We start from the raw sequence: 27,379 nt of genomic DNA on the forward strand, positions 1-27,379 counted from the left end.
ATCAATATATATATTTATTATGTATCACATCACAGGCATCCATGACTTAAACAAAAAACAGAACAACTCCCAGAAAATCAGGACTAGAAGGGATCTTTTCCTTATTTCTTTTTAAAATATTCTTAGTTATAGATGGACACGTGCCTTCATTTTTATTTATTTTTGTTTGGTGCTGAGGATTGAACCCAGGGCCTCGTGTGTGCGAGGCGAGCGCCCCACCACTGAGCCCTGCCCCGCCCCGCCCCGCCCCGCCCCGCCCTAGAAGGGGGCTTTGAACAGGCAGAGGGCACTCGGTGGTACCCGCAGCACATATCCTGGCCACGGAAGGCTGGTGCCTACTGGACAGCTTCCACCCCACCTTCCCCCACTTCCATAACCAAACAAAAGAGGGAGCCGCAGGGCAGGACTCCATCCCAGCTGAGGAGGCCGAGGCGGAGGCTGCGAGGGCAGGCTGCAGTGACTGAGCCAGGCCCTGTCTCAAAGAAAAAAAAAAAAGGGCTGGGGGTGTGGCCCAGTGGTAGGGCCAGCTGCCTGGGTTCAATTCCCGGTGCCGAAAACAAAGATAAAAAGAAGTCAAAGCTCTGTCCAGGAGGGGAGAAGACAAGCCACCGTCTAAGGGGAACTGTCTGAATGCACACTAGGTTCTCGTGCTCAGACTAGAATAAGAAATGCACACCTCAAAACACCCAAGAAGCAGCAGCCCAAGCTCTGCACAGGCCCTCTCTCAGCCAGCGGAGGGAGGGTGTCCTTACGGGCACAGGTGCTCCCAGTCAAGGCTCTGCCACTTGCAGTTCTCAGTGGGAGGTCTGGGGCCCTCACAGATCCTCTCCAGGTCCCCGAGCCTCTTAATTCTTCTGCCCTGTGGCCCTTAGGGAAGCCCAAGGGAAGTCATTACAGCAGAGGGAGGGAGTCTTCCCGGGAGTGCCTGGGCAGCCCCAGGGGCAGTGTGCAGGGACAGTGCCGCCTCCCAGCTGCCTCCTGCATCCCAGTGACTCTGCAGGCTGAGGCTGAGAACCCCAGGTTCAAGGCCAACCTGGGCCACCTAGTTGTGGGCGTAGTAGAGCACTTGCCTAGCGTGTGAGAAGCCCTGTGTTAACCTCCTGCACCAGGCAGGGTGCGAGAGAAAGAGAGATGGGACGTGAGCCCTTTAAATCAGTGTGGGGGACAAACCCTGGGGGCTGCTGGTGGTGGGTGTCTCCATCCAGGCCTGGGCCCCACAGTACGCACTGGGGTGGCGTCTGTCCCCACACTGGGCCACAGGCTGTTTGGAGTCTCTTGCTGTCTCTGGGTACCCTGGAGTTACAGCCTGTGGCTCATCTTGCTGGGCTTCCGTGTCACCTGTCACCATCAGCAGTCTGCCCTTGCTTCTTGTCATGCTGAGCAGATGGTTGTTACCGCCATGAATTTCTTCTTCTAAGCCTGACACTCACTTCTTTCTCTTTCCTTTTGGAGTGACCTGGACCCCTAGAACCTCCACAATAGGAGTAATCACAGTGGCCATCTGGTCTCCTTCCTTGACTCCAAGGGGATGAGGCTGAAGTTTCTTCACTAAATATGATGAACTGTGTGCTTTCTCAATGGGGCATTTATCCAGTTAGGAGAGCTCAGTGTTAGAGCTTGTGCTTAGCATGCCCAGGACCATGGGTTCCAACCCTAGAACCAAAAGAAAATAGAAAAATTCTTTTATAGCCCTGAATTACCAAAAGTTCATTATAGACATGTGTTGAACCTTATATACTATTTTTCTGCATTAAAATAACGTGATTTGTTTTTTTCTTCTCATTTATCAGCACAGTGAATCCTAGTACGGGCTGTTGAACCAGCCTTGCATTACTGGGGTAAAGTCTACTTGCTAATGATGTGTTTTTAAAATACCATTTGATTTGATTTGCTCTTGCTTTAGACATGGTTTCAGCTTCCTATAATTAGGTAGGCTTGTAATTCTCTCTCCTTGTGTTCTTATCTGGTTTGGGAAGCAAAATTGCTTCATGAAGTTAACTGGCCAGTTTCCACCCTTGTACCTTTCTGGATAATGGGAACAGAGAGGAATGGACAGTCCCTTGAAAACTCCTTTCCTAGCTTCAAGGCTTCCTGCTGAGTATGTTCAGTGTGGCCCTGAAACCAACCTAGAGGTTCCATCTTGGTTCAAGAAACTGTGCTGGTCTGACAGGTACTGGGAGGCCCCCGCCCAACACAGCTCAGTGTGAAGGTCTAGACGGTTTGGGTTGAGACCACCATCCGCCCTGAAAGAGGCAGAGTGCAAACAGGAGGAAGCACACCCACTTTGCACACCCCTGGCACACCTGCTGCTCAGGGCAGAGCCTCCCCAATCCTCTGTCATGTACAGTCAGGAAACAGGAGCCCACTATTCTCAGGGCTGCTCCTGGACACATTGGTGGGAGCCTCCAGTGAGGCGTCTTACTCTTTTGGTTATAGAAATGGGGGATTTCTTTTTTTGGTGGGGGGTACCAGGGATTGAAATCAGGGGCACTCGACTCCTGAGCCACATCCCCAGCCCTATTTTGTGTTTTGTATTTTATGTAGAGACAGGGTCTCACTGAGTTGTTTAGCACCTCGCCATTGCTAAGGCTGGCTTTGAACTTGCGATCCTCCTGTCTCAGCCTCCAGAGCCACTGGGATGACAGGCGTGTGCCACCGTGCCTAACGAGATGAGGGAATTTCAACTGTCCCATCTGAGTTTCGAGCTGCGTGGCCTAGTGGGGATGGTGCCAGGTTTGCAGAGTCATGGCCCAGTCAGGACTCACGCTGGGGGCTCGAGGGAGGGCCGTGTTTCTGGCACCTTCTGAATGTTCGCGTTTGGCCCTTGTGGATGGAAGGTGCTACCCACGCCCACCTGGGACGCCGTCGACTCTGACACTGCATCAACCCCGGGAGATGGCACCCCTGGGACTCACACTGTTGCCATAGCTCCTGCTGAAAGCTGCACGGTCCAGGCGCCAGCTGACAGCAAGGACCCTTGGGATAAGCAAGAACAGCCCAGCTATCCGCCATAGGATGCCCCTGTGGGTGCGTGGGCCACATCAGAAGGCCGGCAGGTGTGGTCCCTTCCCGGGCCCAGGGGCCTGACCAAGGGCCTTAACACCTGCCAAAGGGGCTGCAGCTGCTTCTCTTGGCCCTGTGCTCCCTCAATGTCCCAAAGTCAAGGAGTTTGGCTAGGAAAGTGGCCTCCGACTTAGAACATGGAAATGGCTCCCTGCTGTAGCATCCTTGTCCCAAACCAATAAGGACAGAAGCCAGGAGGCTCGTGGGAAGAGGGCTGGAGGTCAGACTGGGCTTCCCCAGGAATAGCTGGGCTCCCCAGGGGACACAGAAGCTTTTTCTGATGTGACCCTTCATCCATGAAATGCAGGCATTGACCCTTCCCGGACCTGCAGAAGTCTCAGTGACTCAGGTCCCACAGCCAACTCCTGCTCTGTAGGAGAGCCTATGGGCAGTGTCCAACCTGAGCACCTGTCTGGTGCAGCAGAAGGTGAGAGGGCTGACCTCCAGCCCAGGCCTGGCTCCAGACAGATACACTTGCTGACGTAAAACCCCAGTGTTGGTTCCCGTATCTTCTCCAAGCCACTGGAAGGTGGTATCAAACACTGTCCACCTCCACCCAGACCTGGGCCTCAGGGCCTAGCCTCCCAACTATCCCAGCAGGGCCCATGGCCCTGGAACTTGCAGAACAATTCCATCCACCCCTTCCTAGAGGCTGCACTGAGTGCTGAGCACCAGGCTGGGTCAGCGTGGCTTTCTGAGCCACGTCTGCGCATCCACTGAACTCACCTGTACTTGGAGTTCGGGGGGTCTCTGCCCCGCCCAGCATACCTGTGCGCTGAGACTGCAGTCAGACTAGGAGAGGCAGCAGGGAGGTCGCAGAGAGCTAGGAGCCTCACCCCCAGCTGGGTGTCCCATGGGCAGCCCTCAGTGCTGGCTGCAGGCCTGGCCTGGCCAACCTGCCCCGCGCATGCTTCCCGCATGCCACCCCTGACCTCTCCTTCCAGAGAGACAGACAGCAGCTTTGGGGTCCAAGGGCCATCAGCCACATCTCCAGAGCATTCCAGGGGAGGCCTTTGGCCTGGTCCATGACCCACAGTGTCTTGAGCAACTGGGCAGCCTGTGACAGCATGGCCAGTGGGCAGCTCCCCAACAGTGGCCACATACCAGTAGATAAGGACAGTTGACCCTGGCCAGGAGAGCAGAGCTAGCTCTCCCACGATGCCACGGCAGGGGCAAGAGGCAGGCAATGAGGGCCTGGCTCTCCGTGCAGCCTTCATGGAGCCCACGGCCCCTGGCCAGCCAGGCTGTGGTCTGTGGCTCAGGGAATCAGGGAGCCTAGTGGGAGCCATGAGCTGGCAGGCAGACCCTCTGGAAGTTCCTCTTCTTGAGTTTAATCTAGAAGCATCAACCAGACCAGCTGGCTCTCCGGGGCACTGGGCGCCATGGACCACCTGGACAGAGCCCAGCATCTGGGCCCCTGGTGCAGAGTCCTGGCGTGAAGCCAGAGCCACTCTCTAGGATCCCGAAGCCAGTTCACAGGCCTCCTTCCCCGCTGCCACCTTCGCCCTCCTAAGGGGGTCCAGAGGCTGTCCGGCTCTCAGATCACCTCTTGGGGCCACTTCTCTGACAGCTCTCAGCATCTGCCTGGGTCCTGCCGACCCCCATCCTGGTGCTGAGTTAGAGAAAGGCCAGGTGGGCTGCCTCCCTTGGGGCCCCTCACCAGGAAGGCACCAGTCAAGCTTCTGTCCTGCTTCTGGTGTCCAGCAGGCCTGCAGTGCAGCCCCAGGCCATGGGCTACGCATGGGCTCTCCGGGGCAGAGCTCCCAGGACTGGGGCTCCTGCAGGAAGATAGGAGGGTGGGTGGCTGAGGAAGAGCAGGGATGCTGGGCTCTTGCTGCCTTCGATCACCACAGTGTAGGGTCCTGTGCTTTCAGCTTCTGGAGACACAGGGCCAGGGGTGGAGGAGCAGGGTCACAATCACCGTCCACATCCACCAGTCAGCCCACACTGAGGTCCTGCAAAGCTCTGAAGCAGGCCTGACCTGAGGCAGGTTCACCCGACGCACCAGCCTTCATGGAAAAGCAGGTTGGAACAAGCTGCCAGGAGGCTTGGTGTCCAGCTTGGGTATGAAAGGGTGCCCATGGGAACAGGAGAGGCCTCAGCACACAGGTCAGCAGCTAAGCCCACAGAAACCTGACTGGTCGGACCAGCTGAGGCTACTGTGAGTTAGAAAGGCTTCTGTGACCTGTGCCCAGGGCCACAACTTGGTCTGACTCCTGAACTCCAGGGCCCCTCCCCAGCCCTGAGGCTAGCTCTGGAGAGCTGGACAGGAAGCACTGTCCAGCCCTTCTCAGCAGCCCAGGTAGCATGTGCCCAGTGTCACCAAGACCATGAGGGACAGGAGCTCATGCCTACAGCCAGGCAGCCTTGGAGAGAGGCTCTGTGCAGAGAAACCCACCCAGGGCCGAAAGCTGGGTAGGTGCTGCACCTAGGTGCTCAGAGACCCCTGGTGTCCCAGGGTGACAGGAGGCAGGCCCCACTGCACTCTGGATGTGACCGACCCTCCTCCCCAGATCCCTGTAGGCGCCAACCTCAGTGCAGCCTGGAGACAGGGACCCTCTCCCTGCAGTCTCGCCCTGCACGCAGGAGGCCCTAAGGACTGAAGCCCACGAGGCTCCAATCTCATTCTCAGTCGGGGCTGAGGCTCCCAGCCTCTCCAGAAGCCGTATGCAGGTCCTGGGCCCAACATGTGTGAGTCCAGATAAGTCCCAAAGACCTACTCCGGCCACTGCAGAGAGAGTCCCCAGTGTGCTGGGTGGGGTAAGGAGCCAGCTAAGGCTGGCAGAGACCAGGTCAGCATCAGGGTGGCAGGACACAGGCCTTGGGAGTCAGGTTCGTGCCAACTGGACAAGGAGGGTACAGGCTGAGGCTGTCCCCGCTCTGGAGTCCTGAGCGCCCCTGTTCCCTGCCTCGCTCCCATACGGAGGGCTCTGCAAAGAGATGTCCAGGACAGACCTCCGAGACCACGAGGCAGGTCCTCTAGCCAGGCCGGCTCAGGGGTGGGTCTCTTGCTGTGGGTCAGCGTCCACCTGCCTAACCTTGGGTTTGACTGTGACCAGCTCCTGCTATTGCCCCCAGTTACACTCAGCTGTTGCCCACCCAGACTCAGCTGTTCCCCACCCTGTCACCTGCCCCTGCCTGTCCCATGTGGGCAGCAAGAGTCCTGGGTGGGCAGGACCAGTTCTCTTGCCCTTCAGCATCAGCTGGGCCCCACGTGGAGGGGCCGGGGGCCTGGGTTGGTGGTCTCCCTAAAGCTCACTCTCAGAACTCTACCCAGATGTTGTCTCACAAGGGCTGGCCAGATAGAGCCCACAGAATCCCTGGGAGGACCAGTCCCTGGTCACAGGGAAGGACAACCCAGGCTACCGAGCATGAGGAGAGCCCAGTCACACCACTGCACTCCAGATGTGACCGACCCTGCTCCAGGTGCTGCTTCTAGGAGGCTCAGTGGGCAGAGGGCAGGGCAGGGCCAGAGGACGGCCCGTTTGCTGCAGGAGACGGGGTGGCAGTGTCTTTGTGTCAAGGAGGGATTGTGCTGGGTTTGGGGACCCCAGAGGCGGCAGTGCCCTTCTCAGTGGCCTTCTGCTGACGAGATGCGGCAGCGGGAGGGCGCCAGGCCCCCCAAGGCTCCACAGGCCCCTGAGGCACAGGAGAGCAGAGCTAGGGGCCAGAGGGTGTGTCCCCATGAGGTCGGGGAAGCAGAATCAGCCCAGGATGAGAGGAGGCCAGGCAGGGGGCGGGGCGGCTCCCATGCATCCGCTTCACTGGGACCAGAGCTGGCACACCACTCCAGTCGCGGTGTCACCTCAGCCTGCACAGGCAGGGACTTCAGCTGGAGGCTGTGCAGCTGCTGCTGGCCCTCACCCAGTGCCCTCAGTGAATGCTGGGTTCTCCAGACCCCTGTCCCCAGCAGCCACAGAGGAGGTGGACTCTCAGTGGACAGACCCTGCAAGTCACCCCAAGCCACTGCACATGCTGAGGCGCTGAGTGGAGGCTGGTGGGCATGACCCCAAACTGCGCAATCATGCTTTAGAATGCAGCCGCCTCCGCCTCTGCTAGCCCTCCAGGGAGGGGTCCCGTCCTGCACTCACCTGACCACAGGCTTTTAACAACATTGTGGTTGACGGTATACAAAAGAAAAAAAAAAATCTGGAACTGGGGATTGAACCCAGGGAACTTTACCACTGAGCTACATTCCCAGCCCTGTTTTAACTTTTTTTTATTTTGAGATAGGGTCTCCCTAGGTTTCTCAGGCCAGCCTGGAACTTGCAGTCCTCCTGCCTCAGCCTCCCAAGTAGCTGGGATTACAGGCGTCCACCACCATGCCTGCTAAAAAATATTTTTTTTATTCAAAAACTAAGAAAATACAGAAAAACTGCAAAGATAAAGTTGACCCGTGAGTGCTAGCTGGTAGACAGCTTGCCCAGTATGTGACAGGTCCTAGGTTCTATCCCGTTACCACCAAAAAAAAAAAAAAAAAAAAGACAACCACTACCTGTATGTGCCTCAGGAAGGGACGCCCAGGCCCTTGGTCTCTGCCTGGCCTCGTGTTTTGGGGCTGCTGGGTGGTCAGAAGTGCCCAGTGAGGTTTACCAGGGAGGCACAGGGCAGAGCATGTGCCTCGGAGGGTGGTGGGGCTAAGAACCAGCATTAAACCCCCAATCCTCCCTCTCAGGAGCTTGTCACCATAGAACAGTACCTTTGTGAGAGCTACATATCCTGGCGCCCAGTGGAGGGGCAGGCCCAGACCTTGTGGAGACCCTGTCCACACAGACCTGTGTTTGCACCAGCCAGAACCCCAGAACATGCTACCACTGAGCATGGCAAGGTCACTCAGAAGGGCAACCTGGCTGGCATAAACACCTTCAAAAAGAACCAGGGTGAGGGGTGGCCCATGCTGCAGACCAGCGAGCAGAACGACTCCCTCTGCACTCGGAGGCTGGCTCTGGGCACTGGCTCTGGGCACTGGCTCTGGGCAGGCTCATGTCTGCCCCCTTTCTGCACTCCTGACCTGGGCCTGTTTGCTCCTCTTTACCTGTAGAGCTGCCTGCCTCGCCAGCTGCCCACAGTCCCCAGGAAGGTGACAGAAGCCCTGTCAAGATGCAGGTGGCCTTTACCATCAAAGGGATGAAGATGGCAGCTCAGTCAAAGGCCAAGCCCACCAGACTCTCCAAGTCTCATCCTGCAAGGCCTAAAAGCTGCCAGCAGCCGCCCAGGATCCGCAACTACAACTGGAAAGACTGACTTCCTCGGCCCCCTACAAAGTGGGCCCCACCACAGCCTCCCCGTGGGTGCTTGGGGCCTGCCATTCACCTACCTGTCACGGGGGTGCTACAGGTGGCACGTGGTGGAGGAGCTGTGAGCTACAAGGTGGGCTTCCCAGGACCACCGAGTTGGCCTCTGAGCCATTAAAGCTCCCGTGCCTCCCTCCCACACTGCTCTGCTGGCAGAGTTGTCTGTCTGTCCTCCTTGAGAAATATTAGTGCACGTGCCAGAGCCTGGCCTGGCCTCTGTCACCTGCCTGTGTCACGACCCACAGCCACCGGTACGCTGGCCGTGTCGCAGACCATGGGGCCCTCCCCAAAGCCCAGTGGGGTGCAGAGCAGAACACTCACCAGAAAAGCCAGCCCGCCCCCAGTGAGTGCCATGCCAGGGGTCCCCCTGATAGGACCCCTCCAAAGGGGTTTGGAGGACACCCAAGTGAGCCTGATCCTGGGGCCCAGATGGCCCCCTCTCATGAATGCTGGGGTGTTCACTCTGCATACTGCTGGGTAGGGGAGGTCCCCCAAACACAGTGGGTTACCCCACACTGGACAGTAGCAAAGCTTTCTGTCCAGTGGGATGTTTGGATCTGGCCATTGCCAAGGATGAGACACTGGTGTCCACTCTATTACTCCAAGAGCCATAGGAACACACACTCCCACCAAAAACCCTGGCCCAGCATCACTCCGGCCTGCTGCCACGCAGACTCATTCTGTGGCCAGGACAGTGGCCACCACCATGCAGTGTGTTAGGGGCCTGTCCCACTCCCACTCCCCCAGATCCCTTGGCCCTTTCTCCCCTGGTGTCTGGGCCTGTCCATGCCCTACCCATAGCAGAGCTCATGAGGCTGTGGCCTCATTCTGGGCCTCATGGAGTGCTCTTCAGCAGCCTTGCCCCTTCTGAACCAAGCAGGCAGCTTCTGTGGGAGGTCCATGGGCAAGGCTGCACCCAGCCTCAACTTTCTGCGTGATTTGGCAAACCATGTGATCTTTGTAGCTTCGCACCCATGTAAACTATGGATAGTGACCTCTCGCTGTCTGGCACACAGGTGTATGGGTTGGACAGGCAGCCAGACACAGGAGAGCCCACACTGGCAGCGTGGTCCACAATGCAGGCTGAGAGGTCAAAGACTAGGTCAGAATGACTGGCAGATCACTGCTGCTCTACCCTGTGTGCTCACTGTTGGCTTCATCCCTTTCTTCAGGTGCACACAGCCAGGATCCCCCTGCACACACTGCTTCCTGGAGCCACGGCAATGCAGGCTGTCCCAGGCTTCCAAGAAGCAGCAAACTGCCAGGAGCAGTGTGCACACTGATCCCAGCAGCTCCAGAGGCTGCGGGTGGAAGATTGCAAGTTTGAGGCCAGCCTCAGCAACTTAACAGCAAGACCCCGTCTCAAAAATAAAAAGGGCTGGGGATGTAGCTCCGTAGAGGAGCACCTCTGAGTTCAATCCCCAGTACTAAATAAATAAAATAAAAGGGCTGGGGATGTGGCTTAGTGGTAGAGCGCTTGCCGGGCACATGTGAGGCCCTGGGTCTCGGGTACCCCCAGTAAAAAAGCAGCAGCAGCAGCTAAGCTGCCCTGTCACAGGCCAGATGCAATGCAGCTTTGCCTGGGGCAGGTGTGGGGTGCGCCCTGAGCTCCCACTTAAGGGCACACATCCCTGAGGTGAGGCTTTGCCTCTTCCTTGCTGTGACTGAAAACGTGGCCAGGAATGCTGCCTTCCAGAGATTTGAGTCCCCAGTGGCCCTCCTCTGAGGTCAAGCCCAGGCTCAGGTTCAGTGTGATCATAGAGGTCATAGCCCCATCACCTGAGCACCTGCAGGCTGAGGCAGAGCCCTGATGACCACTGGATGGCCAGCCCACAGCCAGGGAGGCGTGAGTCTGACAGTCTCCAATGTACACACAGCTGGGGTTTTCAGGGCTCTAGATGGCCCCCAAATTAGAATCAGAGGAGGGGCTACGTGAAGCCCCGGAAGTGAGGACAGAAATCCGCATGGGACCTGGGGTTCTGTGCCCTGCTATACTTAGGAAGTGGGGGTTCTGAGTCGTTAGGCACCTTGTGGACCCTGGGAGGCAGGGGCAGCGCTGGGAGCTCAACGTGTGGATTAAGTGCAGGAGTCAGACCCCTTGGAGGTGCCTGGGGAGCCACCTGCATACAGCTCCCGGGTGCCCACACAGAGGACGAAAGGCTCCAGGGGTTGCCAGGGCACACTGGCGACGGAAGTGATTTCGGGAAAGCCAGGCGGCTGTCCCGGCAAGGGCCAACACAGCCAGGGACTGCCAGGGCTCCCTGGCCCCTGGGACCCCTGCTCTAACCAGGCGGGCCGCGGCCTTCCTGGACTCTCAGGAGACCCCAATCCTGGGGCCATCTCTTTTTTGTTTTGGTTTTTCCCAAAAACTCGGTAACACTTTGAGCAGAGAAGTCACTAGGGAGTGAGAGAGGGCGCCGGAAGCGCGCGGCCTCCCGGGAGACGGGCAGCGGCTCCTTTGTTCCCACCACCCCTGTTGGGGTCCGGCGGGCCGCTCGCCAGCCTGCCGTGCCCCGCCCCCGCGCTGGCTCCGGGGCCGCGAGTACGCCCGCGTCTCCGTGCCCCGGGCGGCCTCCTGGGAGAATGGTGGGTGCCCCGGGGCGGCCTGCGCGGCGATGACCGGCAATAACCCCGCCCGCGGCGCTCTGGGCCGGGGTCAACGACCGCGCTCGCGCTGTAGCCCGCGCCGCGCTGCGCGGCCAGCCGCGGGTCCATCACCCTATCACCTAGCAACGCCCACTCGCGCACCACCATTGGACGGACGCGAGCGGCTCCGGCGTCCGATTGGCCGTCGTGGCGGCGCAGGCCACGCCCCCCAGCTCCGCGCGCGCACGGCGGTGGCGGGGTCTCGGCGGCGCGAGTTCCGGGGACGCGGGCCGGTTCCTGGGGTTGGGCTGTCTGCGCTTGCCCGGCGCGGTCCCGGCGTGGCCCCGGTTGGTCCCAGTGTGAACCAAGCACGCAGTCCCACCTAGCGCGCGTGCCGCACACGCGGCGAGAGGAGCGGGGCGCTGGGGTGGGCGCCGTCCTGACCCGCGCGCTGTGCCCCGCGCCGGGAGGGAGCCGGGGCGGAAGCGGAGGGGCGCGCGCCCGCGCAGGCCGGGCGGGGGGTGGCGCGCGCGGGCATCACCCCACCGACGGCGGCGCGCCGGGTCCCGGGGCGCAGCCCCGACGCTCATTGGCCTGGGCGGCGCAGCCAAGCTGTCAGCCCATGTGGCGTGGCCGCGCGGGGATGGCCGCGGTTTAAATAGCGCCGGCGCGGCCTAGAGGGAGCCAGAGAGACCGCAGCGGCACCCGCTCCGCTCCTCCCGCCGTGCTCACCGTCCGCCGCCTGCCGCTCGCCGCCGCCGCCGCCGCCGCTGCTGCCGCCTGGTCCAGGTACGCGGCGCTCCGCGGGGTGCGGAGTCGGGCGGCCGGGCAGGGACCACGCGGCTGGCGACGGCAGCGGCCCTCTCCTGGGCCCCTGGCGGCCTGGAGGGCGCCGACCGCGGGCCTCCGCGCCCACAAAGACTCAGCCCGGCCGGCACGCGCTCCCACCGGCCGCGGCCCGGGGCCTCTGGACCGGGAGGGTGCGGACGGGGCGGCGGCCAGCCCATCGGCCGGCCGGCTGGCTACCGTCACGTGGCCCGCGGGTTGTGGGAGGTAGGGCGCCGCGGGCCTGCAGGCGGCCCGCGTGGACGCGGCGAAGGCGGGCGCCGGAGCCTTCACTCGCGCCGGGGGCCCAATTCGGTGCGCGGGGCGCAGGCTGAAAGAGGCTGGGGGAGGCCCTGGGAGTGCACGAGGCCTTGGCGGAAGTTGCCGGACCAGCCGGCCTGCCTCCTTACCTGGGGCCCGGTCCCTCGCCTTCAAGGCGGCAGAAATCCTCCGCGCTGGACCCCTGGCTTCGGGCTCCTGGGCAGATGTTTCAGGAACTTAGATTCTTGGCAAAGCCCACTGCTGCCTCGGCCTGGGCACAGAATCCTGAGGCCTCACCTGCCCAGTCTGGCAGGAGTGGTGCTCCAGGTTGGATCCTGCTGGAAGACCCGTCCTACTGGCAGAGGCCACCTTTACCCCATTTCCTCAAGATCTTGGCACCCATAGTGCCCAGGCTTGTCCCCCCTGGGTCCCTCCCAGCCCTGGCATCTTCTATGCTGCCTTGGGCAGCAGCCAGCCCCCACCCCCAACACAGGGGCCTGGGATGAGCATCCTTGCTGGTTGACCAGACAGACCCTGGTTTCCTGCTGGTTCTCTGGAGCGCCACCTTTTTCTGCCCTGGCTGGCCCTCCCTGGGTGGAGCTGGCATAGCTCCTGCTGACTGCAGAGGGTGGGGAATCAGGGCAGCACAGCATGGTGGGGTCGACCGAGGTCAAGCCTCTGCACAGAAAGGGTCAGAGCCCCTGAGGTGGCAGGCCAGAAGTAAGACCCAGGAACACCAGTCTACCCAGTGAGAGGGGAGGGTGGGGCCTGGATCCAGGTCTCCACGTGGGGCTTTCTAAGTGCCTGTCCTCAGGCTAGCACTCCCCACCATCAGTGGATCAGGGCGGTCCTCACCAAGGGCCTGCTATGCCCCTGAGGCACTGGTGGTGTGTGTGTTGAAGCAGGGACTGACCTACCTTGGGCTCTCCACAGAGAGGAACCATGGAGGAGGTTGTGATTGCTGGAATGTCGGGGAAGTTGCCCGAGTCGGAGAACCTGCAGGAGTTCTGGGCCAACCTCATTGGTGGTGTGGACATGGTCACAGACAATGACCTGCAGTGGAAGGCAGGTGAGTGGCTGCAGGCCCCAGCTGGAGGAGGGCAGCTGGAGGGTGCTCCAGGCTATGCCTCAGGCTCTTCCAGACCCTGCCTGCCGAGCAGGGCTTGTGAACTTTGCCCTTCCTGGGCCAGCTAGACTCTTAAGAGGACAGGTGTGCTGCTGGAGTCCTGCGTCCAGGGTGCTGGAGACAGGCCCTTCTGGCGTGCTGCCTCCACCTGTGCCCTGCACTAACAGACACCCGGTGCTCAGGGAGGCTGGCTCAACTCTCAGGCCCAGTGGGTTCTTCCACAAAGCAGTGCTACCTGATGGACGGGTGTGAGTCAGCATGGTGGGTCTGGCCTGGCCTGGACACCTTAGGATGGGCAGAGGGTCTCCCTGCTGGGGTCTCGTGGGTTCCTTCTGAGAGGTGGGGCTGGGCGTGGCAGACCTGCCTTGGTGGCTCCCCATAGCCACTGAAGAGCAGGGTTTCATTATCTCCTCTGGCTCCAGGCCCCTTGTGACACCCACGGATACTTCTATAGAGATGAAACCTGTCTCTGTGTCCACAGGGCTCTATGGTCTGCCCAGGCGGTCTGGCAAGCTGAAGGACCTGTCCAAGTTTGATGCCTCCTTCTTTGGAGTCCACCCCAAGCAGGCGCACACCATGGACCCCCAGCTTCGGCTGCTGCTGGAGGTCACCTATGAGGCCATTGTGGATGGAGGTGGGTGGAGGAGTGCTGCTGGCCACCCTGGGGGCCTGCAGTTAAAGAATCTTCCTCCAGGCTTCTCACTGCCTCTGCAGTGGCCAGGGCCGGGGCTGCTCAGCTGGCACTGGCCGGCATGCCCGAGGCCCCAGCACCACAGAAAAGCAGAGAAAAAAGCAAAGTGCCAGCCACGTCTGTTTTGGCTCTGAGAGTGCCTGGAGTGTCGAGGAGAGTGGCGTGAGCCACCTTCTCCTGACCCTGACTGGGGGCCAATGGCTTGGGAGGCGGGCCCTGGGCAGATGGAAGTTTCACAACCGCACACCAGCCGTGTCCCAGGTGTGCCCCGTTGCCCCAGTTTCCTCACTCCTGACGCCTGGCTGGTCTTGGGGCGAGGGTGGGGCTGACAGCAGAGCAGGTAGCTCTGGCCAGGGGGGCTTGATCTCCTGCCAGGGCCATAGCCCCTGTGCTTCTACACCCCTGCCCCCCAGCAGAGGCCCTGGGCAGCCTCAGCTTGGCTTCAACTTGGAGAGGCCCTGCCCTGCTGATGTGCAGGGTGCCTCCAGCAGCTGTCTCTGTCCCTGGGTCCTACTACTTGTGGCATGGACTCGTCCCCAGCAGGCAGACCTTGTAAGGTGGTTGGGGTGAGCCTCAGGTCACTGGATGCTGACCGGCCCAGAGCTGCTGTTGCAGGCAATGTGGCTCACTTGTACCCACCCTTGGATGAGGATCAGCTGGCAGGGTAGGACTCTGGTGGCCTCTGCAGTGGGAGCAGCAATGGTGGAGGCCCTTGCCTTAGGCTTTCCCACTGCCCAGGCCCATCCTGGATAACTTGCACAGCTCCCTGGGGACTGTCCAGTGTCCCTCTTTCCAGTCTGGACACTCGGCCTTTGTCTCCCTGCTGCTCCTTATCTCAGCCTGTCCAGGGCAGGCTGCCCTTGGAGCTGGGATGCTCATTGGCCAGTGGGTTTTTCAGACTCACCAGTGATACCAAGGGCCAAGGGAGTTGCCTGGGGACAATACTGTCCACTGTCCTTGTGGCTGCCTATGGCTGCCGCCTGACCTAGTTGGGGATCCGCCTGCCCCACTGATGCCCCATTTCCTCTGTGACCTGGTCTGCCACGCGACCAGCGCTGGCTTCATGAAAAAAGTTTCGATTCATGAGTAAATGCTAGGGAGTTTTAAATTAAAGAGACAAGACTCTTATTACCTTTAATACCAGCTCCGGGACGGCTTCTCCTAGCTCCCGCCTCCAGCCACCTAATGCCATAGCGAGGTTTACAGAAGAGACTAGCGAGAGAGAGAGAGAGAGAGAGAGAGAGAGAGAGAGAGAGAGATAGAGAGAGGGAGAGGGAACACACCAGGGAGTGAGCTTTTATTGGGGAACAAAAAATTCCAGGGAAAATCACATCCAATGAAGGTTAAGGGGGGGCAGCCTCCCAAGGTCAGGGGCGACGATTGGGTCTTCGGGGCAGTGGCCAGACACGCCTCTGCACGGACAAGCCCTCGGACCTGGAGAAGGGTGGGAATAGCTCTGACACAGCTGTGTCTAAGGGCCTCTCACCCAGCCAGGGAGGTAACTCAGATCACGTGCGAGGATGGCCTCCCACAACCTGGTTCTTATTTTCCCCTAACCTGGGCTGGCTGCCGGCCCCAAGTAGCTCCCACCTCCTCTGCAGGACACCTTGCCTCATTCAGGCCCCTTGTAGAGTGCTGAGAGGGCGTCCCCTCGCTCTGAGGCACAGGCCAAGGGCTGTGCCTCCATCCACAGAGTTGGACGGGGAGGGCTGGGCCTGACTGCTGCTTCTGACAGGCATCAACCCGGCATCGCTGAGAGGGACACACACTGGTGTCTGGGTGGGTGTGAGTGGCTCCGAGGCATCGGAGGCCCTGAGCCGGGACCCTGAGACGCTCCTGGGCTACAGCATGGTGGGCTGCCAGCGAGCCATGATGGCCAACAGGCTCTCCTTCTTCTTTGACTTCAAAGGTAGGTGTAACCCAGGCCTCCCAGGTGGCATAACCCGGCTCTGGGTCTCTGGCTGCCTCGCGTGTTGTTCAGAAACCCAGTGGGGCCTGGGAAGGCAGGCTTCTGCTCTGGGATGCCCACACCTGTCTCATGCTGCTGCTTACAGGGCCCAGCATCGCCCTGGACACAGCCTGCTCCTCCAGCCTGATGGCACTGCACAACGCCTACCAGGCTATCCGCAGCGGGGAGTGCCCCGCTGCCATCGTGGGTGGCATCAACGTGCTGCTGAAGCCCAACACTTCCGTGCAGTTCATGAAGCTGGGCATGCTCAGCCCAGAGGGCACCTGCAAGTCCTTCGATGACTCAGGTAGGGATAGCACGAAGGCCCAGCTGGGGGTCTCCCTGGTCACTTTGGCCAGCTGGGCCCCTGGAGTCTTAAGGGTCAGGCAGGACAGTGGGACAGGACAGCTTTCCTTCTGAGCCTCTCCTATTCTCTGCCAACCTATCCCAGTAACCCCTCCCCAGAGAAGCCATCTGCCAAGCAGATGCTCCCTGTGGAGCCTGGGCTGAACCAGACCTCAGCTCGGGTACCACTTTGTCCCAGGAAACGGGTATTGCCGCTCGGAGGCTGTGGTCGCAGTTCTGCTGACCAAGAAGTCCCTGGCCCGGCGGGTATACGCCACCATCCTGAATTCTGGCACCAACACCGATGGCTACAAGGAGCAAGGTAGGTATGGGGGCGCTGACTACCAGACTAGAGGATGCTCTTAGAGGTGAAGGCCGTGCCCCCCTGATAGAGGGGCCCCTGGCGGTGTGCACACCATCCCTGCCCCTCAGCCCATCAGCAGAGGCCCTGGGAGCCTGAAAGCTGGCCCTGCAGGTGAAGCCAGCATGCTGGTCCTGGGGTCTATGGGCTTTTCGCCTCAGGCCTCCAGCCCATCAGTTTGGAGGCCGGGAGGCTGCTGAGATCTAATGCACATCTCCACACAGGTGTGACCTTCCCCTCTGGAGAGGCCCAGGAGCAGCTCCTCCACTCCCTGTACAAGATGGCTGGGGTGGCCCCCGAGTCCCTCGAGTACATTGAGGCCCATGGCACAGGCACCAAGGTGAAGGCCCCACCGAGCCCCACCCCCACTGCAGGGCCCCTGGCCGCAACCTTGACTCTCTGTGTCCCCACAGGTGGGAGACCCCCAGGAGCTGAATGGAATCGTCCGAGCCTTGTGCACCTCCCGCCAGGAGCCTTTGCTGATTGGGTCCACCAAGTCCAACATGGGACACCCTGAGCCTGCCTCTGGGCTTGCAGCCCTGGCCAAGGTCAATGGTTGAGCTTTGTGGGTTGGGCCCCGTTCCCAGGGCATCTGTGCACTGTGGCCTCCATTCCTGCCTTGCACCCCTGTTCCCAAGGCTGTGCTGCAGACTGGGCATGGCAGGAGAGCAGGTGGGCATCTGCTCTGGGGTACCCACACCTGCATTGCAGTCCTGCATGCTTGTCCATCCCTACTTCTTGACCAATCAGCAGAGCCCTGGGGCACCTTAAGGCTGGCCCCTCAGTGGAGAGCAGGCATGCCAGCCTGGAGGACCACGGTCTCTGGGCTTCCAGCCTATCAGGCTGGGAGACAGCAGGGCTCCAGAGAGGACACTGAGGGTTTGTACCCTGTATTGCAGCACATGCAGCCACATGGAAGCCCTGGACCCCTGTACAGAGGCAGGCCTGAGTCCATGAGTAGATAACCTGCATTTTTAAAAAATTTGGTACAGAGGATTGAACAAACCAGGGGTTGTGGATTCAAAGCCAGCCTTAGCAATTTAGTGAGGCTATAAGCAAGACCTTGTCTCTAAGTAAAATGCAAAAAGAAAAAGGACTACGAGCTGGGTGTGGTGGCCCCTGGGTTCAATCCCTAGCACCCCCCACCCCCACAATGTGAACCCAGGGGCACCTGACCTCTGAGGCATACCCAGCCCTTTTTTTTTTTTTTTTTATAGTTTTCAGCAAGCACGGCATCTTTGTTGGTATGTGGTGCTAAGGATCGAACCCGGGCCGCACGCATGCCAGGCGAACGTGCTACTGCTTGAGCCACATCCCCAGCCCCTACCCAGCCCTTTTTGTTTTTTATTTTGAGACAGGGCCTCGCTGAGTAGTTTAGGGTCTCCCTATGTTGCTGAGGTTGACTTAGAACTTGCAGTTCTCCAGCCTCAGCCTCACAAGTTGCTGGGGTCACCTGTCCACCAACCGCATTCTCTGGTTACAGGTGCTGCTATCCCTGGAGCATGGGCTTTGGGCCCCCAACCTGCACTTCCACAACCCCAACCCTGAGATCCCCGCTCTGCAAGATGGGCGGCTACAGGTGGTAGACCAGCCCCTGCCCATCCGCGGTGGCATCGTGGGCATAAACTCCTTTGGCTTTGGAGGCTCCAATGTACATGTCATTCTCCAACCCAACACGTCCCTGCCCCCAGTGCCCGTTCCCCATGCCCCTCTGCCCCGCCTGCTGCAGGCCAGTGGGCGCACCGCAGAGGCTGTGCAGAGCCTGCTGGATCAGGGCTGCCAGCATGGCCAGGACATGGCCTTTGTGAGCATGCTCAACAGCATCGCACCCACCCCTGTGGCCGCCATGCCCTTCAGGGGCTATGCTGTGCTGGGTGTCGAGGATGGAGGCCGGGAAGTGCAGCAGGTCCCCCCTGGTCGGCGCCCACTCTGGTTCATCTGCACAGGTGAGACCCCAAGCCCCCATGAGCCCCGTGGGGCTTGGCCTCTTTCTGGAGGGGCAGTGGAGGACAGGGTACGTGGCTGTGTCGGTGACCCTGTGTGCTCTCTGGACAGGGATGGGCGCACAGTGGTGCAGGATGGGGTTGAGCCTCATGCGCCTGGGCAGCTTCCGCGACTCCATCCTGCGCTCTGATGAGGCAGTGAAGCCATTTGGATTGAAGGTATCAGACCTGCTCCTGAGCACAGATGAAAAGGTCTTTGATGACATCGTCCACGCCTTTGTGAGCCTCACTGCCATCCAGGTAGGGCATCTGTCCCATGCCGGGTCCCAGGGATGTTCCCAGATTGCAAAGCCTCCCAGAGAGCTGCAGTCACCAGGGTCAGATGTCCCAGCCTGTCCAGTGATGGGCCCTTTGCGAGGCAGATCCTTTGGCCAGACTCAGTGTCTTATGGGTGAGGGGTGCTTCTGGGGGTCCTGACCTCAGGCAGAGGATACCTAGGGAAGCCTGCCATGCTGGGGCTTCCAGGACCAGATGTGCTTCTTACGAGGTGGTTGGGGAGAGTTGAGAGGTGGACATGGCCTGGTGGGGCCAGGGGCTGGTATGACATGGCCTGTCCCTACCCCAGATTGCTCTTGTGGACCTGCTGACCTCCATGGGCCTGAGACCGGACGGCATTGTAGGGCACTCCCTGGGGGAGGTGGCCTGTGGCTATGCCGATGGCTGCCTCTCTCAGGAGGAGGCTGTGCTCTCTGCCTACTGGAGAGGCCAGTGCATCAAGGAGGCCCACCTACCGGCGGGCTCTATGGCAGCTGTGGGTAGGTGTCAGCTGTGGGTCCCTCCTCCATGGGCCCCAGGACCTTCCAGGGAGGGACTGCTCTCCTGGTACCTCTGAGAAAGGAGGATGTCTTGTAGGGAGAGGGCCACACTGCCCGGACGCATCTGTGCAGAGTCCCTGGGTGCCCCAGAGACCGTGAGCCTGAGCTACACCCCCACAGGACGGCCTGTGGGCTCCAGGTGGCCTCACCCTGGCCCCTCTGCCACCCAGCCTCCCTCCTACATCATCCCCATAATGACGCCTTGGCCTGAGAGCAGGCGCAGCAGGGGTGCAGGGCGGGATGCAGGTGCCTTGGGAAGGTGTGGCTGTCACTGTGCCCTCTCCTGCCATCATGGAAACACCCAGCTGCGCCTGTGTGTCCTCTGGTCAGGCAGGGCTGGGGGTGGAGCTCTGGCCCCCACGCTGCCATCTTAGGTCAGCTGTGTTCACAGGCCTGTCCTGGGAGGAGTCCAAACAGCGTTGCCCCGTTGGCATAGTGCCCGCCTGCCACAACTCTGAGGACACAGTGACCATCTCAGGACCTCAGGTAGGCCATGCGGCTCTGGGACAGAACTCTGCCCCACAGTGTCGTGTGTCCAGCAAGGTCTTGCCGGCCTGAGGATGAAGGCCTCTGGGTCCCACCAGCCTTTGAAGGGCATTTTCCAAAAGCCCCTCCCCACCACCTACTCCGAGCCCAAGCTGGGGAGACCGCATGGGAAGGTGCTGCCCAGGAGAGCTGGTCCAGGGCCCCCTGTGACCTGCGCCCTGACCACCCCAGGCTGCCGTGAGCGAGTTTGTGGAGCAGCTGAAGCAGGAGGGTGTGTTTGCCAAGGAGGTGCGGACGGGCGGCTTCGCGTTCCACTCCTACTACATGGAGGCCATTGCCCCGTCGCTGCTGCAGGCCCTCAAGCAGGTGTGTGCCGGGCTGTGGGGCCCAGGGGACGGTGCCCCGAGCTCCTGCTGACCTGGCTCTCGCGCAGGTGATCCGGGAGCCCAAGCCCCGCTCCACCCGCTGGCTCAGCACCTCCATCCCCGAGGCCCAGTGGCAGGGCAGCCTGGCCCGCACCTTCTCCCCCGAGTACAGCGTCAACAACCTGGTGAGCCCCGTGCTGTTCCAGGAGGCGCTGTGGCACGTGCCCGAGAACGCCGTGGTGCTGGAGATCGCACCCCACGCCCTGCTGCAGGTGTGCCTGGGGTCAGGCAGGGCTGGGGGTGGAGCCTTGGACGGGTGGCACCACTGGCCCAGGGTCCCGAGGGAGGGGGACGGGTACAGCCAAGAAGCCACCCGGGAGTCCCAGCGTGGTGCCCTGCCCCCAGGCTGTGCTGAAGCGGGGCCTGAAGCCCAGCTGCACCATCATCCCCCTGATGAAGAAAGGCCACGAGGACAACCTGCACTTCTTCCTCACCAACATCGGCAAACTGCACCTGGCAGGGTGGGTCTCCCTCCCGTCCCACTCCCCAGGGACTGGGCACCGTGCTGTCTCCAGATGGCCCCTGGGCTGTGGCCTTGGCTGCCCCCAGCTTGGCCAGCTCGGGGCTTGGGGGTGGTTGGAAGTGGGCCGCGGGTCTGAGAGCCCCAGGAGCTGAGCCGCTCACTCCTCCCTCCCCTCTTGCCAGCATCAATGTCAACCCTGATGCCCTGTTCCCGCCTGTGGACTTCCCGGCTCCTCGGGGAACCCCCCTCATCTCCCCCCTCATCCAGTGGGACCACAGCCAGACCTGGGATGTCCCGGCCTCAGAGCACTTCCCCAATGGGTCCAGCTCCACCTCTGCCACCGTCTATACCATTGGTGAGCTGGGAGCTGGGCTGGGCAGTGGGCTCCTTCCTGGCTGTGCCCGCAAGCCCTGAGACTGGTGCCCCCTGCAGACACCAGTCCTGAGTCTCCTGACCATTACCTGCTGGACCACTGCATTGATGGCCGCGCCCTCTTCCCTGCCACTGGCTACTTGTGCCTGGTCTGGAGGACGCTGGCCCACCGCCTGGGCCTCTCTCTGGAGCAGGTACCAGTGGTATTTGAGGAGGTGACACTGCACCAGGCCACCATCCTGCCCCGGACAGGTGAGGATGCTCCAGGCAGGGTGCCCCCGGGGAGGAGGGCCCCAGCCAGTCTGACCGGCTGCTCCACAGGGACGGTGCCCCTGGAGGTGCGGCTGCTGGAGGCGTCCCGTGCCTTCGAGATCTCTCAGAACGGCAGCCTGATAGTGAGCGGTGAGTGGGACGTGGCTGAGCCCAGGGCCTGGGGCTGAGGACTGGCTTGCTGCACCCCTGGCTCAGGCCCGCTGCTTCTCCTCTCCATAGGGAAGGTCTATCAGTGGGAGGACCCTGACCCCAAGCTCTTCGAGCACCCAGAAGACCTGGGCCCTGCTGAGGCCTTGCCCACCTCCTGCCTGACCCGGGCAGACATCTATAAGGAGCTGCGGCTGCATGGCTATGACTACGGCCCCCACTTCCAGGGCATCCTCGAGGCCACTCTCGAAGGTGGGCAAGGGCGTTCCAGTTATTCAGATGGCCACCAGGGAGCCCTTCTCCACAGCTGGGGCAGCAGAGCCGAGGGGGAATGCAGGGCCTGTGGGTTCAGGAGGCGGCCCCAAGGCAGGCAAGGCCCAGCCTGCTGACCACCTTCTCTGTACAGGCAATTCAGGCAAGCTGCTCTGGAAGGACAACTGGGTGACCTTCCTGGACACAGTACTACAGATGTCCATCTTGAGCTCAGGCCACCACAGCCTGCACCTGCCTACCCGCATCACCGCCATGCACATTGACCCTGCCAGCCACCTGCAGAAAGTGTATGCACTGCAGGGGGAGACCCAAGGTAGCGCTGCTTACAGCCCCTGCTTCACGCCCTGCGTGTCCCCAGCCTGCCCCGCCTGTCCTCACTGGCGTGTCCTGCAGGGGCTGACGTGGTGGTGGATCACCATCTGAAGACCATGGTCGCTGGCGGCGTCCATATCATGCAGCTGCACACCACGGCGGCCCCACGGCGGCAACACGAGCAGCTGACCCCCATCCTGGAGAAGTTCTGTTTCTCGCCCCACCTGGAAACAGGGTGCCTGTCCCAGAGAGCTGAGCTTCAGGAGGAGATGGAGCTGTGCAAAGGTGGGGCCCCCCGGGAGCCTCAAGTGCCTCTGGGGACAGGGAGGTGCCCTAGGACGGCCTGCAACCAGGCATGTCCTGAGCCACTGGACTGGGGGCTGGGACACTGAGCCCACCCTTCTGGGTTGGCCACACAACTAGCCTGCCTACCGTCTGCCAGCCGGGTCTTGGTCCTTCCGTCTGTTCCTCCTGTGGCAGGTCAGGCAGTGGGCCTAAGGGGTGGCTGGAGGCTCAGAGGACACTGGCCTATCTTCTCTCCAGGACTGGCACAGGCACTACAGGCCAGGGCAGCCCAGCCAGGGCTGAAGACGTCGGTGCTTGGGCTGGACGGGGCCCGGGAGCCCCCACAGCAGGGACTGTCTCGGCTGCTGGCCGCTGCCTGCCATTTGCAGCTCAACGGCAACCTGCAGCAGGAGCTGGGCCAAGCACTGGTGCAGGAGAAGGCCCTGCTGCCCGAGGACGCCCTGCTCAGTGGCCTCCTCGACTCCATAGCACTGAAGGCCTGTGTGGACACAGCCCTGGAGAACTTGCCCAGCCTCAAGATGAAGGTGGTGGAGGTAGGCGCTCCTCTGGGTCCAGCACTTGGTTCTACTTGAAAAAACCAACTCCACTAGCAGAACAGAAGGAAGTGGTGTTGGGAGAGGGGGGCGCTCCTGGGGCAGGGCCCAATGCCAGTCTGCAAGTGGCTGATCCGGTTCATGCAGCTGCCCTAGGAGACTCTGGACTCCAAGCCAGGAGCACCACAGATGGGGCCTCTGGTAAAAGACAGGCAGCTGCCTGTGTGTGCCCCTGGCTGGCCCCTGGACATCCGTTTCCACTGTGGCCTGGGTACCCCTGCCCCGTGGTGGCTGATCTGAGAAGCTGCTCCCTCCCCCCAGGTGCTGGCTGGGGACGGACACCTGTACTCCCGCGTCCCAGCTCTGCTCAACACCCAGCCCATGCTGCAGCTAGATTACACGGCCACAGACCGCCAGGCGCAGGTGCTGGAGGCCGCCGCCCCCTTAATGCAGCAGTACGAGGTGGCACAGGGCGAGTGGGACCCCGCGGACCCTGCCCCTAGCAGCCTGGGCATGGCTGATCTGCTGGTGTGCAACTGTGCTGTGGCCTCCCTGGGGGACCCAGCCTTGGCCCTGGGCAACATGGCAGCTGCCCTCAAGGAAGGAGGCTTCTTGCTACTTCATGCCGTGCTCAGGGGGCATGCTCTTGGAGACATCCTGGCCTTACTCAGCTCAGAGCCACAGCACGGGCCCAGCCTCCTGAGCCAGGTACCTCCGCTGGGTGCTTGGGGCTGGGTGGGGTGGGGGCGGGCTGGGCAGGCTGGGCACTGACCTCCATGCACACTCCCAGGATGAGTGGGAGAGTCTCTTCTCCAAGACGGCACTGCACCTTGTCGGCCTCAAGAAGTCCTTCTACGGCTCTGTGCTCTTCCTGTGCCGCCGGCCTGCCCCACAGGACAGCCCCATCTTCCTGCCTGTGGAGGACACGAGCTTCCGATGGGTGGACTCCCTGAAGGTCAGGCTCTGGGACTGGCTCCTGGCCTGCATGGTACGGCACGGCTGGGACCTCTCCTGGAGGCTCACCCTCTCTTCTGCAGGGCATTCTGGCAGAGTCCTCCTCCCAACCTGTGTGGCTGACCGCCACCAGCTGCCCCACCTCCGGCGTGGTGGGCTTGGTGAACTGTCTCCGCAAAGAGCCTGGTGGGCACCGGATCCGGTAGGAGAGGTGCCCTCTAGCTGTGCCCGCCCCATCCCACCCCGCCCCGCCCTCAGTTTTCTTCAACACCTCTGTCCACCCGTAGGTGCATCCTGCTGTCCAACCTCAGCAGCACGTCCCCCATCCCCAAGGTGGACCTTGGGTCCACAGAACTGCAAAAGGTGCTGCAGGGTGACCTCGTGATGAACGTATACCGCGACGGAGCCTGGGGTGCTTTCCGCCACTTCCCACTGGAGCAGGGTGAGCCCAGGCCACCGTGCCCCTGCCCCTGCCCCTGCCTGCTGGGCGGAGGAGGAGGAGGAGGACCCCGGCCAGCGAGGCCCTGTTTCAGCCCTGCTTCTGGTTCCCAGACAAGCCCGAGGAGCAGACGAGGCACGCCTTTGTGAACGTCCTCACCCGCGGGGACCTCTCCTCCATCCGCTGGGTGTGCTCGCCCCTGAGGCACGTGCAGCCCAGCAGCCCTGGGATGCAGCTCTGCACCATCTACTACGCCTCACTCAACTTCCGAGACATCATGCTGGCCACGGGCAAGCTTTCCCCCGACGCCATCCCAGGTGCCCGGGAGCTGGCCTGGGGTGGGCTGGGCAGGACCGCCGGGGGCCCAAGTGGAGAGGGCTCCTCCCAGCCTTGCAGGCAGGGCAGGCCTGCTGACGGGACTTGTGCTCTCTGTCCCCAGGGAAGTGGGCCAACCGGGACTGCATGCTGGGCATGGAATTCTCGGGCCGTGATGCCTGTGGCCAGCGTGTGATGGGGCTGGTGCCTGCCGAAGGCCTGGCCACCTCCATCCTGGTGTCCTCCCAATTCCTCTGGGAAGTGCCTTCTGGCTGGTGAGTGGGCTGGCCAGGTGCTGGAGGCCCCACCACAGGGCGGGTGCCGGCTGGCCCCGCTGACCCTGCCCTGCGCCCTCAGGACCCTGGAGGAGGCAGCCTCCGTGCCCGTCGTCTACTCCACGGCCTACTACGCCCTGGTGGTGCGTGGGCGCATGCAGCACGGAGAGACGGTGCTCATCCACTCGGGCTCCGGCGGCGTGGGCCAGGCAGCCATCGCCATCGCGCTCAGCATGGGATGCCGCGTCTTCACCACCGTGGGTAAGGCACGGGCCTCTGCGAGCACGTGGCCCGCAAGGACCTCCCCGCCAGGCTCACGGTCGTCTCTGCCCAGGCTCGGCGGAGAAGCGGGCGTACCTCCAGGCCAGGTTCCCCCAGCTGGAGGACTCCAGCTTTGCCAACTCCCGGGACACGTCGTTTGAACAGCACGTGCTGCGGCACACAGCTGGGAGAGGTGAGCAGCCCGCCTCGCCTCGCCTCCTTCCAGCCCGGCTGGGGAGGAGCCACCCGCCTCTTCGGGTGCCTGACCTGGCCCTTTGCAGGCGTCGACCTGGTCCTGAACTCCCTGGCAGAGGAGAAGCTGCAGGCCAGCGTGCGCTGCCTGGCTCAACATGGCCGCTTCCTGGAAATCGGCAAATTCGACCTTTCTAACAACCACCCTCTGGGTGAGGCTTGCAGCCGCGGGAGGGCTCTGGGTGGTGGGCTCCAGGAGACAGTGTCCATGAAGAGCATGTCCCCCCAGGCATGGCCATCTTTCTGAAGAACGTCACCTTCCACGGCATCCTGTTGGACGCGCTCTTTGAGGACGCGGGCGCCAGCTGGCAGGAAGTGGCAGGCCTCCTGCGGGCAGGCATCCGCGATGGCGTGGTGCAGCCCCTCAAGCGCACCGTGTTCTCCAAGGCCCACGTGGAGCAGGCCTTCCGCTATATGGCCCAGGGGAAGCACATTGGCAAGGTCCTCGTGCAGGTAAGGGCAGCGCCCCGCCCGGCCCCCAGCTCAGGCCTCCGGAGGCCTCTGAGCAACTGCCGCTTGGGCCTCAGGTGCACGAGGAGGACCAGGAGCCTGTGCTTCAGCGGCCACAGCCCACCCTGATGGCAGCCGTCTCCAAGACCTTCTGCCCGGCCCACAAGAGCTACGTCATCACAGGGGGCCTGGGTGGCTTTGGCCTTGAGCTGGCCCAGTGGCTGGTGACGCGGGGGGCCCGGAAGCTGGTGCTGACCTCGCGCTCTGGGATCCGCACAGGTGAGAAGCCAGCCCTAGCAGGGTCACACACCATCCCTCCAGGGCCTCTGTGGCCCCGGGGAGGCACCCTGGAAGGGGTTGGGTGTCTCCCCTTCTACCGCACTTGGCCCGTGTCCCACAGGCTTCCAGGCCAAGCGGGTCAGTGAGTGGAGGCGCCAGGGCATCCAGGTGCTGGTGTCCTCCAGCGATGCCAGCTCACTGGAGGGGGCCCGAGCCCTTGTCACGGAGGCCACACAGCTGGGGCCCATCGGAGGTGTCTTCAACCTGGCCATGGTGAGGAGAGGTGCCGGGCAGCCACAGGGCTGGGGGCCGGCCCTCGAGCAGCAGTAGGTGCTGAGGGCCTTTCCCCCCAGGTCTTGAGGGATGCCATGCTGGAGAACCAGACCCCAGGGCTCTTCCAGGACGTCAGCAAACCCAAGTACAGCGGCACCCTGAACCTGGACAGGTGCGCTGGCCTCCTCTCTTCTGTCCTGGGGGAGGTCAGGTGGGGATCCTGGACGTGATGGCCGGCGGAGAATGACGGGAGTGTCCGCAGGGTGACCCGGGAAGCCTGCCCTGAGCTGGACTACTTCGTGGCCTTCTCCTCGGTGAGCTGTGGCCGCGGCAATGCTGGCCAGAGCAACTATGGCTTTGCCAACTCCACCATGGAGCGCATCTGTGAGCAGCGCCGTCACGAGGGCCTCCCAGGTGCGCCGCTGCCCGCAGCCCTGACCCCACCGCCCTGCCCAGCCCCTGCCCTCAGCCCTCACCCACCAACCCCTACCCACAGGCCTCGCTGTGCAGTGGGGTGCCATTGGAGATGTGGGCATTGTCCTGGAGGCCATGGGCACCAATGACACCGTCATCGGCGGCACACTGCCCCAGCGCATCACCTCCTGCATGGAGGTGCTGGACCTCTTCCTGAGCCAGCCACACGCCGTCCTGAGCAGCTTTGTGCTGGCTGAAAAGAAGGCCCTGGCCCGCGGCAGTGCTGAGGGCCAGCAGGATTTGGTGGACGCCGTGGCCCACATTCTGGGTGAGCACTGCCAGCAGAAACCCCGTTCTGCTGCTCCTGAGTCCCCCGTCTGGAAGGGCGTCACCGAGGGTCGGGCACGGCAGTCTGCAGGGCCAGGGGCAGAGTTAGCTGGAGCTGCTATGGCCCTGTGGCAGGGGCAGGGAGCCACACAGAGCCAGGTGCAAGCCTCTGCACCCCTGGCCGTAGCCCGGCACCACCAGGCCATCCCCACTCCAACTGGCCCCTGGGTCC

The 27,379-nt window shown here is 61.9% G+C and overlaps 2 protein-coding genes and 1 long non-coding RNA gene across 7 annotated transcripts in view; 2 read left to right on the top strand and 1 right to left on the bottom strand.

Moving 5' to 3' along the window:
- Ccdc57 (coiled-coil domain containing 57) overlaps nucleotides 1-9,807 on the top strand; it is a 101,518-nt gene extending 91,711 nt beyond the window's left edge. For 3 of the 4 annotated variants that reach the window (XR_013435769.1, XR_013435770.1, XR_013435771.1), the window contains 2 exons: nucleotides 8,105-8,433; nucleotides 9,530-9,807. Coding sequence is in view for 1 of the 4 variants with exons in the window: in XM_078041363.1 (XP_077897489.1) it covers nucleotides 8,105-8,307 (203 nt within the window). In the remaining 3 variants the exon portion in view is untranslated. Of the gene's footprint in view, nucleotides 1-8,104; nucleotides 8,497-9,529 lie in introns of those variants that run through there. The other variant, XM_078041363.1, reaches the window with a different exon arrangement.
- LOC144375920 (uncharacterized) lies at nucleotides 1-12,820 on the bottom strand. Of its 2 annotated transcripts, none has more exons than XR_013435775.1 (2): nucleotides 12,179-12,820; nucleotides 1-1,653 (listed from the first exon to the last, which is right to left on the bottom strand). It is a non-coding gene; the product is annotated as an uncharacterized LOC144375920 (long non-coding RNA). The 2 variants fall into 2 exon arrangements; XR_013435776.1 differs by lacking the exon at nucleotides 12,179-12,820 and adding an exon at nucleotides 3,790-8,109.
- The window catches only part of Fasn (fatty acid synthase), an 18,408-nt gene continuing 2,621 nt past the window's right edge, over nucleotides 11,593-27,379 (top strand). Inside the window, exons 1-37 of the mRNA XM_078041362.1 lie at nucleotides 11,593-11,732; nucleotides 12,963-13,098; nucleotides 13,637-13,789; nucleotides 15,582-15,755; nucleotides 15,901-16,101; nucleotides 16,339-16,461; nucleotides 16,725-16,840; nucleotides 16,914-17,048; nucleotides 17,984-18,446; nucleotides 18,556-18,743; nucleotides 19,069-19,258; nucleotides 19,710-19,804; nucleotides 20,036-20,170; nucleotides 20,238-20,441; nucleotides 20,575-20,690; nucleotides 20,875-21,047; nucleotides 21,125-21,316; nucleotides 21,386-21,466; nucleotides 21,557-21,736; nucleotides 21,891-22,070; nucleotides 22,151-22,354; nucleotides 22,613-22,908; nucleotides 23,230-23,616; nucleotides 23,699-23,863; nucleotides 23,946-24,064; nucleotides 24,150-24,304; nucleotides 24,415-24,618; nucleotides 24,741-24,891; nucleotides 24,974-25,152; nucleotides 25,226-25,345; nucleotides 25,434-25,556; nucleotides 25,634-25,857; nucleotides 25,932-26,133; nucleotides 26,255-26,406; nucleotides 26,487-26,578; nucleotides 26,669-26,820; nucleotides 26,903-27,148. Of these exons, the coding sequence (XP_077897488.1) occupies nucleotides 12,972-13,098; nucleotides 13,637-13,789; nucleotides 15,582-15,755; nucleotides 15,901-16,101; nucleotides 16,339-16,461; nucleotides 16,725-16,840; nucleotides 16,914-17,048; nucleotides 17,984-18,446; nucleotides 18,556-18,743; nucleotides 19,069-19,258; nucleotides 19,710-19,804; nucleotides 20,036-20,170; nucleotides 20,238-20,441; nucleotides 20,575-20,690; nucleotides 20,875-21,047; nucleotides 21,125-21,316; nucleotides 21,386-21,466; nucleotides 21,557-21,736; nucleotides 21,891-22,070; nucleotides 22,151-22,354; nucleotides 22,613-22,908; nucleotides 23,230-23,616; nucleotides 23,699-23,863; nucleotides 23,946-24,064; nucleotides 24,150-24,304; nucleotides 24,415-24,618; nucleotides 24,741-24,891; nucleotides 24,974-25,152; nucleotides 25,226-25,345; nucleotides 25,434-25,556; nucleotides 25,634-25,857; nucleotides 25,932-26,133; nucleotides 26,255-26,406; nucleotides 26,487-26,578; nucleotides 26,669-26,820; nucleotides 26,903-27,148 (6,397 nt within the window). The 5' untranslated portion in view covers nucleotides 11,593-11,732; nucleotides 12,963-12,971. The remainder of the gene's footprint in view (nucleotides 11,733-12,962; nucleotides 13,099-13,636; nucleotides 13,790-15,581; nucleotides 15,756-15,900; nucleotides 16,102-16,338; nucleotides 16,462-16,724; nucleotides 16,841-16,913; nucleotides 17,049-17,983; nucleotides 18,447-18,555; nucleotides 18,744-19,068; nucleotides 19,259-19,709; nucleotides 19,805-20,035; nucleotides 20,171-20,237; nucleotides 20,442-20,574; nucleotides 20,691-20,874; nucleotides 21,048-21,124; nucleotides 21,317-21,385; nucleotides 21,467-21,556; nucleotides 21,737-21,890; nucleotides 22,071-22,150; nucleotides 22,355-22,612; nucleotides 22,909-23,229; nucleotides 23,617-23,698; nucleotides 23,864-23,945; nucleotides 24,065-24,149; nucleotides 24,305-24,414; nucleotides 24,619-24,740; nucleotides 24,892-24,973; nucleotides 25,153-25,225; nucleotides 25,346-25,433; nucleotides 25,557-25,633; nucleotides 25,858-25,931; nucleotides 26,134-26,254; nucleotides 26,407-26,486; nucleotides 26,579-26,668; nucleotides 26,821-26,902; nucleotides 27,149-27,379) is intronic.

This window comes from Ictidomys tridecemlineatus, chromosome 3 (genome assembly GCF_052094955.1).
Source record: "Ictidomys tridecemlineatus isolate mIctTri1 chromosome 3, mIctTri1.hap1, whole genome shotgun sequence".
Classification (NCBI taxonomy): Eukaryota; Metazoa; Chordata; class Mammalia; order Rodentia; family Sciuridae; genus Ictidomys; species Ictidomys tridecemlineatus.